General features: G+C 40.7%; 1 protein-coding gene across 1 annotated transcript; it reads right to left on the bottom strand.

Moving 5' to 3' along the window:
- Positions 1 to 587: 587 nt before the first annotated feature.
- coq10b (coenzyme Q10B) lies at positions 588 to 17,657 on the bottom strand. The gene is made up of 5 exons (XM_031748222.2): positions 17,560 to 17,657; positions 12,249 to 12,404; positions 10,831 to 11,023; positions 4,753 to 4,854; positions 588 to 4,587 (listed from the first exon to the last, which is right to left on the bottom strand). The coding sequence occupies exons 1-5, from the start codon at positions 17,655 to 17,657 to the stop codon at positions 4,420 to 4,422; spliced, it is 717 nt and encodes a 238-aa protein (XP_031604082.1). The 3' UTR covers positions 588 to 4,419.
- Positions 17,658 to 18,860: the final 1,203 nt, after the last annotated feature.

Genomic DNA, 18,860 nt, shown 5'->3' with positions numbered 1-18,860 from the left:
GCTTCTGTTGGTTATAAATGTGCTACAGGCTGTAAATAAGACATGACAGTCAACACAAAAAGGTTCAGATATTTTTCACAGTGCATGTTTGAGCTGTTTTCTCAAAAAATAATAATTTTACACAATTCAGTGAGCTACATGCTCAACTTAGGTGATGTGAGCTGTGTTGCCTCGACCGTGTGGGGTATTTTTACGAGTTAATCTGGGGAGTTTTTGGTTTCAGTTTCACATGTCACGGACATCACTGTAAATGAACTACACATGCTGTCCCCAGTTTTCAAAACTCTGGCCTTTGTTCACGAGGAGCCACCTTTTAAAATGTCCTGTAAGTGTATGAGTAGGTCAACTACCAATCAAGTGATGTTACAGTAATAATTGTGAGTCTGCTTTCAGATGTTCCCAGTGATCCGTGTTAGCTTTGAAAGGGCAGAGGGAAATTTGCCCTTTGCCTGCAGTGACATTTCCAAAGCTCATGACAGACTGTTCAGATGCTTCGCTTGCAGCAGGTCTATTCTCAATGCTCACATGACGACCCTATTTCTGTCTGGTCCCAGCCCAGAGGGAGGAAACACACCAGAGACCCCAGGTTTGTTTTTTAGAAAAAATACTTTATAAATCATGCAGTCGGTCCACGTTTTTCAACACAAACAAAACGTCCTTTCCACATCGCATGAAACAAGCTGACACAAATCCATAATCATACTCTTTAACAGCAGTGTATAGCTCTAATGTGATCTTAAAACTAGTATTTACACACTTACACTTCACATGAAGCCACCTTAGTTAGCATTCATAAGCAGTAAAGCAGTGATAGTAAGCAGAGAAAAGGCAAATGCAGAGCAGTGTATAAACATGACGATACTGATACAGCAACACTGATGGAGGAGTTCCCCCAGTGCTGTAAAATGACATTGTATTAGGAATACTGCTTCTAAATGCTAACATGTGGCTCCCAGAGTGAAGTGCTTGCATTTACACCTAAACTAAGTAATAAATATGATAAAATGAGTATATTGTTCCTTTACAAATGAAGATAAATATGTTGCCAGCAGGTCTGGAGGCACTCTGTGGGTGCTGTGTGTTGGACAGGTGGAAGGGTTCAGGTCAGCGGACTCATCACTGAAACATCCTGATCTGAGCCCCATCTTATCAAACCGCTACAAGTAACATGCTGGTTGTGTAATGGTAAAAGCTGTTTCTGACTAAACAATGAGCTGTTTGCTAATAATAATGATCAGAATGCACTCTCTGAATCTCTGTGTTGCATTTAAACATTTGATTTCTCTTCTTTAGGTTAGCATTTATCAGGGTTAGTATCATTTTCTCACGGTTTTGTTTCATGATCAACAGAAAGTCTTGCAGCACAGTTGTATTCCCTTGCAGCCAATTCCCTTTTTATTGATTTGTATTTGCCTACAAAACATATCACCGCTAATTCAGCACAAATTAAGTTACCTTTAAATAATCCTTACATACACACAAGTACGTGATCCTGCAGAACCAGACACCACTGAATGAACTAAGAAGAAGTCAAGGTTGCGCTTTTCCAATTGGCTGGTGGGACGCGGTTGACATTCATGATTAACTGAAAGGTGCCAGTGTGAAGCAAAGCAACAGTAGGGGCGACTGAGCCCGCATACATGTTCAGGGCTACGTCCTTTTACATTCTCCATAGATCTCACTCTCAGTTTATTTGTACTGGGCTGTGAGGGGTCAACACTGAAGGAGCAACCACTCTGACATCAGTCAGAGGTCAAACATGAAGCACATTTATGACCATATATGGAGGCTGCTAATAACATGGTGGGAGATGATGAATGAAGCCAAAGCTGAACTGCCTAACAGTGCAGTTCCTTTAGTGGCCACTTGAGGCTGGCCCCAAAAGTGAGCCAATCCTCATAGACTTCCATGTTAAAAATGTTAAAAACTTTACAGCAGAAAAAAAACATGTTTACAGCCTGGTACAAAAAAACTCTCCCTTCATAACACCTGAACATGGAGGTGATTTAGAGACACTCTAAATGAGTGTATGACTCGTTCATTTAGAGAGTGGCTACTTTGAAAGAAGTTGTAGTGGACCCTGACTGAACACATCTCACTGAAAGGGACATCCTAGAAGTTCAACTAACCAAAACATCTGAGTAGTTTTAAATAGTGACAGAGCGTTACTTTAGCTTGCTAACTAAACCAGCTCTTGTTCAAACATGGTAACATCTAGCTCCAAAAACAAAAACAAATAAACAGAACTGTGACTAAAGATGCAGCCACTTCAGCAAGTAATGTAAAGCGTTTTTTAAATCTCAAAAATCCTCAGTTTGAAACGAGCTAAACTGCATACAGCAGGAGTGAAATCAAAAACAACACTACAACCAAAACTAATTCTCATTAGTTTGATAAAACGAGCTCTGGCTCCTGCCTAGCAGCCGCTCTGGGCCCTGACATCAGCAGTGGGTTTTACACGCTTGCTCGGCTGCATTCAGCATGACTACAACACACCGCTGCTATTGCACACTTAAACCCAAAGATCTCCACCCACTGCTGTCTAACTGAGTACTCAGTTACTAATGATGGACGTCCAGTGTCCATCCACACTGAAAATAAAGCAGCTAAATAACAGCAGCTTAGTCTGTCAGCAGTTAGACATCCAGCGAGTGTCTAATCTGCTGGCTATGATACAACATGTTGGTTTGTTGTGAGAGTTTCTGTTAAAACGGGGGATTTATAACATTCTCTGTGCCCCATCATGGGCACATACTCTACCTTTGGTACAAAGATATGGGATTTCAGTGGTGTTGGTTCTGACTTCCATTACTCATACTACACTATTATGGAGTTTACCACAAAAGTATAAATGCCAAAATACCAGGATGTTCTACAGTATCCAGAGGGGGTACGGAGTATGTGTGTACTTTTCTGGCCATTCTGACCTACAATGTCATGGCAGATACAGCGAGAGGGTCAAAGTTCAAGGTGCAATGTTATGGCACAGTATGTCCCAGCTGTGTGCACAGTGTAAAGTGCATTTTGGAAGGCAGGAAAGCTTTTGGGCATCATTAGTAACCTTGTGCTTCCCTGAAACTGTGTCACTTTGTTTTGGCGTCACTACATCCTGTATCGTCTCTCACTGGGACCTTTTTTTTCCTTATGTCTTTCATTTTTTTTTAATCTTATACTTTACATGTCACGTTGCTGTACATTCAGTGAAATTCTTCTGCTTTTTATTGTGATGTTGGTCTAATGCTCTTCTTTGCCTCTGTGTTTGGAATATAAATGAAGCTGCCTTTCCATTTCCATCGTACTAAAAGAACCATACGGGGTGAGAAATGTTCAAGTGGTCCTCATCAGCAGACTAGACTAGCCACAATAAATGTTTGCTTTCACAATCCTCAAATTCTGTCAGTAAATACTGAGAAAAGCCCTGTGTGTTTTGCCACAGTGCACTGCAATGTCTTCAAATGTGCGACCAACAGTCCAAGACCAAAAAATCTTCAGTTTCACAATCATTTTGACAAAACAAAGCACAACACACACTTAAGCAGCTGGAGCCTGTGTTCTTTTTTCTGTTTAAAGCTGCTTTTCCATTCAGTGTCCAGAGGTCCAGGAACTAAACTGTTCCTTCATACAGCTTAGCAGCAAATGAGTCCATTTATAAATAGGTGACAGCTGGTTTAGCATTAGACTATACAACAAAATAATGTCCAGTAGTTGTTGGTAATTCAGTACTCCAGAGTATGCCACCAATCACACGCCCCCCTCCCCTCTGAAGTTCCTGTACTTTTGAGAAGTGTAAGCAGAAACTTTTTCCCCTGGAACTTAACCTACGCTCTGGTCCATGTGGTGGAAACGCAGCTTACTTAAAAAGAAAGGTTTCAATTATTCAGCAGCTTCCGGAATAATTTCAGTCATTGTCTGGCTCCAGCTGAACTCTTTGCTTTCCTGTGTCATGTGTGAAACTGAATATCTTCAAGTCTTCGACTGTTAGGTGCAGGTAAATGTAACGTTAGAGAATCTGTGTGCAAAAGTAAATAAAAGTAAATATCTAAAATATCTGAATAAACTCTGCATGTTGCAGCTCATCATTGCTTTGTCTCGGTTTTCAGTTGTGTCAGTGCCTGCTCTGGTGCATCCCTATAGCTAATGTGTACAGAAGTGATGACGCACTGGCCTGACGCACCGCGGGGCCTCCATTTGACCTGCGGGCTCAGTTTCACAACCAGATCAAGGTCTGATACAGGAGCCTGCATTAGCACCAAGGTGAAAATCAGCTGGAGGATCCACACCAGCTTTAAAATCTGACACAGGAAATGGTTTCATTGTTGTGAGAAAGGCACTTTCAGTTAGAACAAAGATAGTCTCTCTTCGGGCTCTCTGACGTTGTTGTTTGTGGGTCCGTGTTTGTGCAGCAGAGGGAGGCTGTCGCTACGTGTGGTGGACCTCGTGGAACATGAGCTCGCGCGGGATGGGCGTCTCGGCTCCGTATACACTGGAGGCACGGCGCTCGAACGCAGAAACCATCTGCTTCACCACCTCATCGAAGAACACGTGAGCGAGCTGGGAGTGGATGAGGGAGCGAAATTCAAAGGAGATCTGAGGAGGAGGAGACGATAAAGTTAGCAGCTGAGTTTGTAACTGTGTGACTGTATGAAACTGATCCAGACATGCTGAGATGAGCCAACACATGATCACAGAGCACAATCTCACATAGTGGACATTTTCCGGTATGTTGCCCTGCAACAAGCTGTTTGTACTTACAGCAAAATCCACAGTGCAGGTCCGAGGGTACCCAGGGAGGCCAGGGCTGAAACGCCACATCGTCTCCAAGTGGTTGAACAGTTTACCCTCTGAGCAGGACGCCTGAAAAGCAACATGTACAAGTTTTCTGCGGTCAGTCAGCAACAAGACATTGCATTTGTGAATTGCTTAGAGCAACAACTGTGAATTTACAGCCTCAGAAAACACTGTAAACACCCTCTGAGCAGCCAAACTAAGTAAAAAGAATTTCCAGCTGAACTTTGCACCTAATCCCAGCTTCAAAGACGGCCTGTTTTGACGAGGATGATATTTACAGTTTACACTCTCACACCCAAAAAATGTTGAGTGCTTCTCACTCCAGCCTGAATGATTTTCTATGGAGGACCACAAGAGCCACGCGCATCAAAATAAAAATTTCTGTGCTTTAATAATGAATTGTAGAATAAATTCTGCAATTGTAAATTCATTTTTGAATTCCAATTTAATAAACTGCATTTCAAAATCCTTTTTCCAATTGCATTTCAAAATCCTTTTTCCACTTGCAATTTAATAAACTGCAGTTCAAAATCCTTTTTCCACCTGCAATTTAATAAACTGCAGTTCAAAATCCTTTTTCCACTTGCAATTTAATAAACTGCAGTTCAAAATCCATTTCCCTTTCCTGTTCGCTCCGGGATTAGCTGCTGGATTAGCTCCTGGATTAGCTGCTGGATTAGCTCTTCGATTAACAATTTGCTGGAGGCTATTCAAATTAGCCACACCGTGGGATGTAAGGAGCTCTCTGATTGGTTGAGTCGGACACAGGCTGTCTGCCAGCCTGGATTTTTCTAGCTCATAGCTTCTCCCGCCACGGCGTGTGTGCTTGTACAAAGGCCGTTCAGCGTCGGGATTTACTCTGCTCGACACGGATATGTGAAGAATGAAGGGAGCCTGCAGCGAAACGGAGAGCCAACCTCTGACTGAGTGCCTGTCTACACATTCTGACCACCTGTTGAAGGTAAGGTGCTAACGTGGCTAACGCTAGCGTCACCGCACGTAGCCCCGTTATTTTAAGGTCACCTTAGCTAATGAAAGTTTTACGTCGCAGCTGCACGAGCTCGCCACGTGTTTTGTAAGCTGCTGTGCTCTTCACAAATAAAGCTGGAAGCAGCTCAGACTGTTAGAACCAGCACTGAGCCCTGTTACATTTATACGGTGTTAGAGCAATGGCTGCAACCTACAGCCTTTAAACTAGCGATTACAATGCTGACAGTAAACTCGTCAGTCCAGATGTTACCACATTACTCTATGGTACTTAGAGTTAAAACAACTGAGACAGGCTGATTAAAATAACAGCTGTCAGTTCTCTCATTCAATATATCAAGACTGGAGATCGCGCTACTGATTTCAGTTCATTTAATATGTGAGTGCACAGATTCATTCTCAACTGGACATAAATGATGATCAAAGGTTGTATATATGATGAAGTCATCAAATCCCAGCCTCTAACACAGTGCGCTGAATCTTAGCTTTGAATGTCCAGTATATTCTAATCAGTGCAATGTAAGCATTCACTGAACCTACAGTATCTACACCTGTGTGGTAAAGATACAGATAATGAAATTTAATTATTAATACAATATACATCATGAAAAATGAAAGCTGAAATTGATTCAGTTTAGTACTTTTCTCTGTATGCTCTGTGATTATAAAGGCCTTAAATTCTGTGATATATACTGTAAATGATTTTCACAGAGGTCTTAAAGTACTTAAATCACTGCTGATAGTCTGGTTGTTTATATTTTCACGTTTTTGTGTCTGTAGGGCTGTTTGATGACGATTTGGACTCCTCTGGGAGATGAGGACACACCCACATCTGTTCCATACTGCAGCAATTGATGGTGTTACGGCTCTGAGTCAGCTTTGGGCCATCAGATGCACACACTGGAAAACCAGCACCTGGACTTCATGCAGGAGAGACGGCCTCAGTGATGGACTCTGCATCCTCTACTTTACCTCTAATCTCTTTCTTCTTTAACACACAATTAAAATCACTCCAAAAGAGTGTAAACTTACTGAGGAAGTCTCTAACTTGTACACATTTGTACTTTACTCTTCTTAAAAATAACTCGTAAAACAAGTAAAAGTTATTCACATAAAGTTGTTATTCTTCTGTATTTATTCTTTTGTATCATGTACCACAGTCATACTGAACTTTACAGACCTGGTGAATTGGAGAAAACAAAGATCTCTCACACTCACACACACACACACACACACCATTCAGCTTCAGCAGTATTTCTATTCATCTTATGAATTCCAGTCTAATGTCAATTCACTGAGTTCAGTTTTGGTCTTAAAGTCCAGAGAATACCACCTGGTTCAACAATCTTTTTATCTGATTAACTGCAAAATGTTTTCTTCTTTCAGAAGAAAACATTCTGAAAGAAGAAAACATTTTGGGCTCAATTTCAGCCTCAGGCAAAATTGAGCCCAAAGAAACAACAACAAAGTTTAGTTCCTCTGGATTTTCCATGGAAAATTGTTTTATCACTCATCCAGGTGACTTCTCCAGTGTCACGGATGAGTGATGAATGTATCTCCACTGGAAACCATTGTGTCCAGTTAAAGTCAATCGACTTAAGGAGAGTTGTTAGATGCTGTGCTCATGAGGACAATGAGTTTTAACTTGCAGCACAACACAAAGCTGCCATATTGGATCAACGATCAGAACACTTAATTGAGCAGAATTAAGGCAAAATGTAATATCCTCATATGACACATCACACATGATCCAGCATTGTTCTAAGAATGCAAACTTTCTTATTGGAAGTTTCCACAGCTGCCAGAAAGGGACAGATTTCTGGCTGGTGTTAATGAGTGGTCGTTGCTCTCTCGTTTTCTCTGGAATTGCTGCACAGAGGATGTAACACCCATGATAAGCACTGAGGTTTGTGTCCTTGTCAGAAATCAGCAATACTCAGCTTCCCGGTAAGGAAAAGTGGAACCAGAAGATATTCAAATGCATCTCTCCACAGCTGCTGATGAATTCTACAAAAAACAAAGTTTGTTAAAAACATTTGCAGGTGAATCACCACTGATTTATCAGTGACATCCATTTACTCAAAAATTACTGACAAGTGGATAACTAGGATAGATATATATATATATATATAAAATTTCAAAAGTGTCCTGTAAAAAATTGAACTATATATGACAAATGTGGTGTGGTGCTTGTGGAATTTTTAACAAGGACCCTACAAAACTTTACAGTACTCATGCTGCCAAACTTTTGACAGCTAGGTGTGCAGTTCCTGCTTTAAATGCATTCAAAATCTAAGTGATAAGAGGCCAGAAATGTTTGAACTCGCTTATGAACCTAGATCACTGAGGCCGTCTCTCCTGCATGAAGTCCAGGTGCTGGTTTTCCAGTGTGTGCGTCTGATGGCCCAAAGCTGACTCAGAGCTGTAACACCATCAATGGCTGCAGTATGGAACAGATGTGGGTGTGTCCTCATCTCCCAGAGGAGTCCAAATCGTCATCAAACAGCCCTACAGACACAAAAACGTGAAAATATAAACAACCAGACTATCAGCAGTGATTTAAGTACTTTAAGACCTCTGTGAAAATCATTTACAGTATATCACAGAATTTAAGGCCTTTATAATCACAGAGCATACAGAGAAAAGTACTAAACTGAATCAATTTCAGCTTTCATTTTTCATGATGTATATTGTATTAATAATTAAATTTCATTATCTGTATTACCACACATTTGCCACACAGGTGTAGATACTGTAGGTTCAGTGAATGCTTACATTGCACTGATTAGAATATACTGGACATTCAAAGCTAAGATTCAGCGCACTGTGTTAGAGGCTGGGATTTGATGACTTCATCATATATACAACCTTTGATCATCATTTATGTCCAGTTGAGAATGAATCTGTGCACTCACATATTAAATGAACTGAAATCAGTAGCGCGATCTCCAGTCTTGATATATTGAATGAGAGAACTGACAGCTGTTATTTTAATCAGCCTGTCTCAGTTGTTTTAACTCTAAGTACCATAGAGTAATGTGGTAACATCTGGACTGACGAGTTTACTGTCAGCATTGTAATCGCTAGTTTAAAGGCTGTAGGTTGCAGCCATTGCTCTAACACCGTATAAATGTAACAGGGCTCAGTGCTGGTTCTAACAGTCTGAGCTGCTTCCAGCTTTATTTGTGAAGAGCACAGCAGCTTACAAAACACGTAGCGAGCTCGTACAGCTGCGACGTAAAACTTTCATTAGCTAAGATGACCTTAAAATAACGGGCTACGTGCGGCCAGCGTTTTAGCACCTTACCTTCAACAGGTGGTCAGAATGTGTAGACAGGCACTCAGTCAGAGGTTGGCTCTCCGCTTTCGCTGCAGGCTCCCTTCATTCTTCACATATCCGTGTCGAGCCAGTGTAAATCCCGACGCTGAACGGCCTTTTGTACAAGCACACACGCTGTAGCAGGGAGAAGCTATGAGCTAGAAAAATCCAGGCTGGCAGACAGCCTGTGTCCACCAACCAATCAGAGAGCTCACATCCCACGGTGTGGCTAATTTGAATAGCCTCCAGCAAGTTGTTAATCGAAGAGCTAATCCAGCAGCTAATCCAGGAGCTAATCCAGCAGCTAATCCCGGAGCGAACAGGAAAGGGAAATGGATTTTGAACTGCAGTTTATTAAATTGCAAGTGGAAAAGGATTTTGAACTGCAGTTTATTAAATTGCAGGTGGAAAAAGGATTTTGAACTGCAGTTTATTAAATTGCAGGTGGAAAAAGGATTTTGAACTGCAGTTTATTAAACTGCAAGTGGAAAAAGGATTTTGAACTGCAGTTTATTAAATTGCAAGTGGAAAAAGGATTTTGAAATGCAACTGGAAAAAGGATTTTGAAATGCAGTTTATTAAATTGGAATTCAAAAATGAATTTACAATTGCAGAATTTATTCTACAATTCATTATTAAAGCACAGAAATTTTTATTTCGATGCGCGTGGCTCTTGTGGTCCTCCATAATTTTCAGTCAGTGTGATAGTTCACCAATCAGTGCAGTCTGTTCTATTTACATTTTACAGACGTGGAATTTAAGGCTGATAACCCTGGCTCGCTGAAAGGAGCAGATAGTGTTGCAAATGTCTCCCGCATCTTTCAGACCTCAGAGAGGTGCCGTCTGAGTGTTATCTTCTAATGATATTCACACCCACCTCAGCCTTTGTTTGTTCAGCTTTGCTGAGGTGAGAGGGGCAGGTATTGTCTCCTCTTTTTTCAATTTATTGTTATTCAGCTATTTGTGTCAGCCTTCACGTCTCTGTGACAGCCAGCTTTTTACACCCCCTTCTTGTGTGGCCAACTTTCCATCACATGTTGTCTAATGACAACAGGGATAAATAACAAACGAGAGGAAAATCTACAACGTTGCAGGAAGACGTTAATCAGGACTTAACACAGACAGCCTTTTTCCACTAGTACCCACTTGGCTCGGCTCAACATGGTTTTTAGGATTTTCCATTAGGTGGCAGTACCTGGTACAGGGTAGTTTAAGTAACAACTTGGTCGGGGTTTCAAGCGATCTGAGGCGATCCAAAAATGTAACAACCACAGGCTGCGTGACACGCATTGGCCAGTCAATGGCGTCATTCGATGAGTCATTAGAGCACTTCTTTCACAAAAATCAATACCACCATTTTTAAAACCAATAATGAGGAAAAACAGCTGCAAAAAAACAAAACAAACAACAACAACACAGTGGTCCCCGAGTCTGACAAAAAGCAATAGATCAACCATCATCCTGTGATGTCAGACTTCCTGCCATGTTGCTATAATGCTCCCATACACATTAGGTGGTACTCCACTGCAGTGGAAAAGTAGAGTCGAGCTGAATAGACACCAAGAGTGTCTGCCCAGCACAGTCTATCTAAATGAATTTTTCATTCTTACCGTTTTGGTTCGTTTCTTTTAGATTGAGTGTTTTCCTTCACCTACTCTGCGTTTTCCTAATAATGTCACAGTACTAACATCAACAGTGGAGGTTTTTCCAACCATGAGCTTGAAGCAGTATCTTACCTTGACCAGGTGAGGGCGTACTGTAGTGACGAGAGAGGTGTAGTTCTCCACTACAGGGGGGAAGCCCACGGTTAATTTGGCCTTGCAGAAGCCGGATCTCTTGAAGACCACCTCAGACTTCTTGCACCAGGGAACAAAGAGGCGGTAGTTTTCCACCTCAGCCACCACTTCATAGATCTCCTGCATGGAATACCTGCAGGGACACGGAAACAGAGAGAGCAAATATGTTAACGCAAGGCTGCACGTCACCAAGGAGATGAAGGTCAGCAACTGTGTGACAAGACACCAACCACAATACAACAGCGTTGACCCAGAAAAGGCTCAAATAGGTCAGTAAGGGATGTTGGAATAAGGGCAAAAGAAGAGCAGTAAAGCACACAAAACAAAAGCGGAGGTGTTGAATGACACTGTGTAACACTGTCTGTACGTGTTACATAATTCCAGACGTCCAGCTGAGGGAAAATAGCTGCCAGGGCCTATGTCTATTTATACAAGCAGATTTAGTGATTATGACCTCTCTGAGGAGCACGGGAGGACATTTAGTGCGTCACACACACACGTAGGGTACAGATACAGAGACGAGACTCCAAACACTCACTGGTACAAGGGGCATTTCAGAGCAGCTGAGTGCACCGCATGTTGCCAATACTGGAGATCACTGACATTGGTGCATTATATCATATTTTGGAGCTTCAATTTCAGCCCTTGTAGCCGTGTGGTTTGATTACATTTCATCTCGTCTGCAATGGACATGAAAGCTCAACAGCAGGACAACCCAGACCTAAAGTCTGATTAGATATCACAGAAAGACACTGAGAAGTAATTATGGATATTGATTAAGATTTTCTCTTTTGTTGGTGGCATTATTGATTGTGCTCATAGGTCCAGTTCTTTATCAGTCCCATTACTGATTTCTGATCATTTTGCTGTGTGTGTAAACATGTTTTTCAGCTGTTTTTTTTATCTGTGAGTCAGAGCACAGCATAGAAATAGAAGTCAAAGGGCTTGTGTGTGACTCAGGCATGCTACAAATCATGACGTCATTGTTTAACAATGTGCTACCGCCAAAAATCTATGCCAATTATGAGAGGAATTAGAAAGCTTGGAGCCATAGCATTCTGATGAATGAGTTTTTCCATCCTCTTTCAAAAGCTGCCTGTGAAACTATTTTTAAGTTTTCAGGAGGGTCAGAGTAAAAATACATTTTAAGGACTTTAAGTGGTTAAATACAAGCTGAAAAAAAACATTTGCAGGAGAAAACTGAAAAAACTCTTGTTTCTCTACAAAATACTAATTTTTCCTCGCAGATACTGTCTCCTCCTGAGATAAAAATCCTGTCCAAATGTGTCTTGAGGCAAAAAAAGAAATTAATTTAAAAATAAAAATGACAAAAACACTGTAAGTGGATCCAGACTCACCCAATGATGCGTCTCTCTGAGTACTCCTTCCTCTTGGAGAAGGAATCTGCGAGGTTGAAGAAGCTGCGTGTAGGCAGTGTGATGGGGCGCCCTGGCACGGCTGCACTCAGCAGGGGATGCGCACGCATCATCAGGATCCCGCATGATGAAAGGTATCTGATCACCAAACAAAAACCAACAAGTCACCAACAACGCAATAAGCTCTCAGAAAGCAGAGGAGACCAGGGCGCATCGATCTGTTGTTCTCAGTTTGGAAAGTTTGTGTGATTTGACCCCAGTCTAACAGCAGAGATCAGAGAATGGCCAGCACAAGCAAGTTTTGACACAACATTGACATTTTGTTATTCTTTAAATTCCTTTTGACACAACAAACAGGGTGTGACTGTGTTTGGTCTGTGCTGCCTGCAGTGGGAAATACTGGACTGTTAAGTAGCCACAGCTCATGCCTCTCACTGTGGGTTCTTCTTCTTCTTTACTCTTGCTCAGGCTAAAGCATACAGTGAAGCACATGTCGTGCAAACATCCCTCCTGCACTACATTATGGAAAGCACCATACTGTGACCTCCCTCATAAAAAGATATAAAGAATGTTAGGCACCCAGAAACATTAGGAAAAACTCTTTTCTTTAATTCCCCTTCTGGCCTCAAAAAGCAGACTGAGAGACAACTGTTTCCTTCTCTCCATTTTGTACTGTGAAAACGTTCCAGTAGCTGTTGTTATGACATCAAAAATGTTTTTAACTTCTTTCTGGATCAACATTCTGCCAGCTACTCAAAAAACTGCTGTTTCTCATCCAAAAAGTTCTAGTTTTTACCCAAACAATCTGAGGCCACAGAAAGCTGCTTAATGACAGCGAGAAGCCTCTGAGTTTTATAAAACACCCAAAATTCTCTTTTTCTGTCAACACCCAGGAAACAGCCATTCTGTTTAAACTAGTCAACTGTCAGGGGATGAAGTCTGCAGGGACTCTGTGCTTCCGTTCTCACGATGGCCAGTTGACTGACCCATGCAGTGTCCGAGTTTCTGGTTGAAAGAGAGCTAATTTAAACATGGAGGGTAGTATATAACTATCACATTGTCTGCAATACAAAAGCTTCCAGGTGGAACTTGCGTCCTGGAGTTTCTGTTCCTGGAGGCTTCAGCATAAATAGATCTCTGACAGGAACTGTCTGGGTCACAGGAAGGAGCCAGATGAAAAGCCGTTTTAATGTTTGTGCCTCCACTCTTGAATGCGTTTTGTCCTCAGGGTGCACCGCTGTAATATTTTTCATAATCAAGCTAAGCGGGACAGGAAGTCCTGATCTATACCAGCATATGACCAGCTGATAATTATCCTGCAGTACCTGTAAACATAGCCCAGCCCCAGCCTTTATTCTGGGGAGAGGAAACTCGCCACGCCTGCCAAACATTTGTCACTCAAATAAAACAAGTCACACAAATACAGATGGCAGTAACGTAACAAGGTCAAGGACATTGATTTTACTTTAAGCTTTGGACACCTTGATCACTGTGTAGCTCTGACTACAGCTGACTACAGGAACTGTGCTTTCTGTTTGGCCTGGGGGGCCAGACATTACAGACAATGGGTGAACTGCACATAAGAGGAATTCCATGAATTCTGGGGGAGGAAAACTCCCCCACTGCCTATGGACTTATGTTCACCTATTTTACAAACATCTTGACATATAGTGAACACAAGAAAAATACAGTTGATATTCATGTTTCTAAAACCTCTAAAGGACTGGTTTGGTTGAGATAATGAAGTGTTGGCTACACTTAATTAGCCAACATTTAATTATCGGCTAATAAAGTGCAGCCAGCAATTTTAGATTGAAACACAATTAAAACTAATTTCATCATCAGGCAGTGAGTGGGAGGGTCTGTGCAGACGCCTGCGTGAATGTACATTACAATGCACCAACTATCCATGTGTCCCAGGTCCGAGACGGCAAGCAGACTTCAAAGAGATAGAGCAGGAATCACTACTCAGCCATTCGGTCTCCAGGTCTCTGTGCCTGCATCTCAGAATAATCAAGATCTTAGATTAGAATATTTTCTCACTCGTTCAAGATTTCCTCACTGTGAAAGTTAATCTACAACCATTTGAATGAGTCATCTTTAAAGTCTCTTTTGAGACCTAAAAAATGTCTTTGTTTGATTTTTCTGTGTTTGTTTGCAATAAATTAAACATGATTAGCAGTTCTGGGCAGCTGATCACGCCAAAAAATCATTAACTAGTAAAATCAGTTAAGTCTTTTCATACACTTCCCTCCTTTTCTCATTTCTCAACATTTTTTTTTCCAGGCTGTTTTCTTAGAGTGTTAAGACTGTCTTACACCTCACTGACTGAAAGGCTCGACTTGTTCCAACTTGTCATAAATATCAGTGAAACAATTCATGATGTTAACTGACGAAAAACAAAAAAGGTTGCTAAATGTTGATAAGAAAAAAAAAATGTGATAATTAGTTCATACTTATATATTTTCAGCTTCAAATTTGTATTCTTAAACAACTGAATAGATCACAATTATCCCTGTACATCTTTCACAGGTACAGTTACACATGTAGTTCATCCTCTGTCTCACACAAGCCTTTGAGTTTAGTTAGTTTAGTTCCTTTTAGCTCTTTTCTTATGATTGGTTGCACCCTCATAAATATTTTAACAGTAAATATTTTAGAGTGGTCTCTTTTTGTTAACAGTGAGCGCTTGTAAATTAATGGCCATATTTAGGATAGATACATAATATGGAAAATAAAGAAAAAAATACTATGTACCCTTTGAAATAATCGCCCTACATTGTTCAGTGATTGATTACTTGTACGGTATAAAGCTCTTAACATCACATCACCATTTGTTTCCAGCTTCTACAATGTGATGATTAGCTTATATTTATAATGTTATATCGATATAAGTAAAATATATGTGGACTGTGGACAACCACAGTCCACATATATTCTCTACTTTAATCAACTCTACAATTAATCAAGTATGTAATCCTTCCTCAAGACAACATGTAGCAGTAGCTCAAGAGAAGGTTGGATCAGGTGAAAAGCCCTGACCCAGCTCTCCCATGATACCATGAATGGGACGACTTAAACTGGCTCATAACCTTCACCACAGCAACTTAACTAGAGATCCTGTTACTCAGGCATAAGCAGCCTGTAGGGGCATTTTCATTGGCCACTCCTTAGGAGTGTGTCTAAGAGGGGTTTTTTGGTCCATTGTGGCTGGCTGTAGCTCTGTGTTCCAGAGTACCCCTGCCACACCATGACGGGAAGCAATTCAATAACACATCGATAATTACAATAAATTTAATGCTTTTTCAAACATTTTGGTGTGACAATATAAGAAGTTAAATATGTGACAGCAATCTGCTGTTGTCAGCTTAAAGTGATAGGACTTTCCTAATACTAAGAACAATACCAAGAATGATTCTACACAGGTTTTAAGAATCAATAAACCGAGTCTCGACAGGCTGTGAAATAAGAAGCATAAAGGCCTGTTTGTGGCACAGGTGTGCAACAAGACTGACTCACAACTGTCAGAAAAATATGCCAGCAATTATAAGCATTCAATGAGCTTAGAGGAATACAATTCCCACAGGTATGGCGTTTTGTAACCTGTTCCCAAATGAATCAGGTTTTCCATTTGTAACTCATCCCACACTCCATCAAGTTCCAATGTACCCACTGCCCCTAAACAGGAACCTATTCACTCCTGTTTTACTATCTGAAACATGATACATCTGACCTCTAAATGTATCCTGGGTACAGGCTGAGAATGGCCCAGAGCAAAAGGTGAATGAGACATCTCAAACTCCACAAAGGTGCAAAGCAGAATTAAACCCAAACAACAGACAGCTGGACAATGAGTTCATGGAAGTATACAAATACACTGAGAAACTAATTAAAGTAGCACACTTTGGATTTGTTTAACACGTCTTTAGGAAAATGTAGATAAAAGCATTATCTTGTTCAATTTTAAGGGAGCAGATAATGTGCTGTTGTTTAGGCTAAGGTAACAAGTAATGTTACCTTGTGATGAGTAAATATATAGGCCATACAGTAGCAGATGCTCATACTAAAAATGACCGAATTTTCAAATAATGAGGTCGGTGTATGTATAAGTACACTGTGTGACCGAAAACCTAAGGCTTCAAACTGCTCTAAACTTAGAATTTCAGATAGCCTCACTATGGTCATCTCAGGCACACAGCTCTGGCTGTGAGCACAGAAACCCCACCCACCCACTGTTCAATCAGAGGAAAGATGGCTTAAAGGAGGGGGGTGGGAGATAAAATGGCTGAGATATAGAGAATGGACTGGGGACTGGACTAAGACCAATATAAGAGATAACTAGCTGAAATAGAAAAAAGAACCTAGACTAATCATCTGAAACACTGTCTGCTTAGTGACAATAAGGAGTATTAAACATATCTGCATGGTTTATAATATACTCTAATGCAGTCAGCTTTTGAGGTTAAAGAGAGGCTGTTGTATAAACAGATAATGACTGACAAACAGTAAATTAATATAATATATGCATCACATGTGACACAATAATTGTTGAAAAGCTGCTACAGGTTCTGGTGATGGTTTCATTTACCACATGGAACTTAACGATTTTAGGAATATTTTCAGACTGTGCCTGCATGTCGTTTTTACTACACTGTTTTGCAAATCACAGATAATCGATGCTAATCGTTACGATCTTCTTCATCGTGGGGTTTAAGTATGTAAAGTTAAAGGTTTCCATGTCTTCACCTTGGCTGTGCTATCAGCAGTGTTGGAACGTAAAAAAAAAAAAACACTACGCAAACATAGTAATAATTAAAGAGCCTGGTTTATAATCAATACATAAATTATCGTGCATTTTTGTAGTTTACGCTAAGACTGCTGCTCTCCACAGGAGAATGCATATAGAGTAAAAGAAACTGAAATCAGCTTTACTTTTCTATGCGTGAAAGTGCGACAATTTAATGTTTCAGTGAATATAAATTATTGTGTAATGTGCTATGCGGCTTATCACAGCAACATCGTGACTGTAGTACATTTGCTATAAGTATTTCTACACAGGTAGACCAAATACTACTTTTACTCGACCCTCATTTTACTACTTTCTACCATCTACAGAGATGTAGTTAACGAATTCTTGAGTTAAACAGGGCCGTGAATCGTACACCGCCGCAGTGTTTAGCTACCCCGTACCAAAAGTGAGTAACTTTGGTACAAATGCTCGTTTTAGAGCTATGTCTTCATATTTTACGCCGTCTCGTTTCAGACAACAACTTGAAAAAGTCAAACACTTTACCTAACGTTGCTTCTGTTCTGGATATCCCGGTTGGCTGTGGACGGTAACTGTTTTATGCACTCAGCTACTTTTCTCAAGTTCCGACCGCATCTCGCCATCTTCTCTTCTTCTTTAACGGCTTTGTTCACTCCCTCGCTATCAACCAGTTGACAGGGAGCTCTACGCGCAGTTTGGCCCGACCCTCAACAGGCCTAACCCGCTTGCCATTGGACGATCTGTGGCCACCGAATGTTTTTATTGGGCGGTCCCGCCGTTCGTCACGCCAACGTATTCAGGTTCGTGTGCACGAGCTCGCACGCGCATAGAGTCACGAGTTGTTGGCTCGAGTTGCTCTATCGGCCGAGAAAACCGGGTGAAACCTGTTTGTCTTTGCATATCAAAACTATCAATAGGTCAACGTGTTGACCTGTAGACTACACTACACCTTCTTTGTTGTCATTTATTCCTGCTCTGTTGGGCAAATTTGTTAGAATACAGTTTCTACTATTTTTGAATAACAAAGTGAAAGAAATATTTAAAATTCTTTGCAGTAAGGAAGACATTGAAAGTGAAAGTGAACAGGTTTCTGTCTGTGTGCTTTTTTTTTACCTTTTTAAAAAGGAAAGGGGAGCTGTTTGCATATACATCAACTCAGGGGTAAATTATGAAAGTTTCTTTGCTTATCGTGATACATTATATTTGTTTTACTAACGTGTAAGGTACATTTATTATATATATGAATAAATATTGAATGAAATGATATATGCCTATCGGCACTGGTGTTCTTGTCCAAAATACATGTTATAACATACACTTTAGTAAAGCTCATGAAAGTTAAAAAAAAAAAAAAGTTCAGGGTGGTTTTAGGTTGAACACAGAAACACTGTCAATTGTATAAACATTTCTGCCCAGTCAGGGTTGTTTGTGGACACTTTGGCGGCATTATTATTATTCAAACTTTGACTTCTGTGTCAAGTACCTCACAGCTGGTGGTACAAGTTTTTCCTGCAACGACATGCATCTTCTGGCATCTTCCTGCTGAGTCACCAGGTAAAACTCAACTGTTTTAAATCTAATCAGTCACTTTCCCCACAGCTATATTCCTCATCCTTCTGTTATAAACACTCGTCACTCACATATCTAGTGTCATGTAGCTTTCTTTTCTAATAACCAAAATGCAAGGCTGGGTCCTGAAATTTCATTTTCTGTGAAAAGAAAAAAGCTTCACAATTAGCTCCACAAGTATTGTCTGTAGTAGATGGACTGCTCTATATAGCTTTTCTACTCTGCTGGAGCACTCAAACTCAAAGCGCTTTATACAG

The sequence above is a fragment of the Oreochromis aureus genome, linkage group 16 (genome assembly GCF_013358895.1).
Source record: "Oreochromis aureus strain Israel breed Guangdong linkage group 16, ZZ_aureus, whole genome shotgun sequence".
NCBI lineage: Eukaryota > Metazoa > Chordata > Actinopteri > Cichliformes > Cichlidae > Oreochromis > Oreochromis aureus.
The sequence above is the reverse complement of the archived record's forward strand: the minus strand, read 5'-3'. Positions and strand labels throughout refer to the sequence as shown.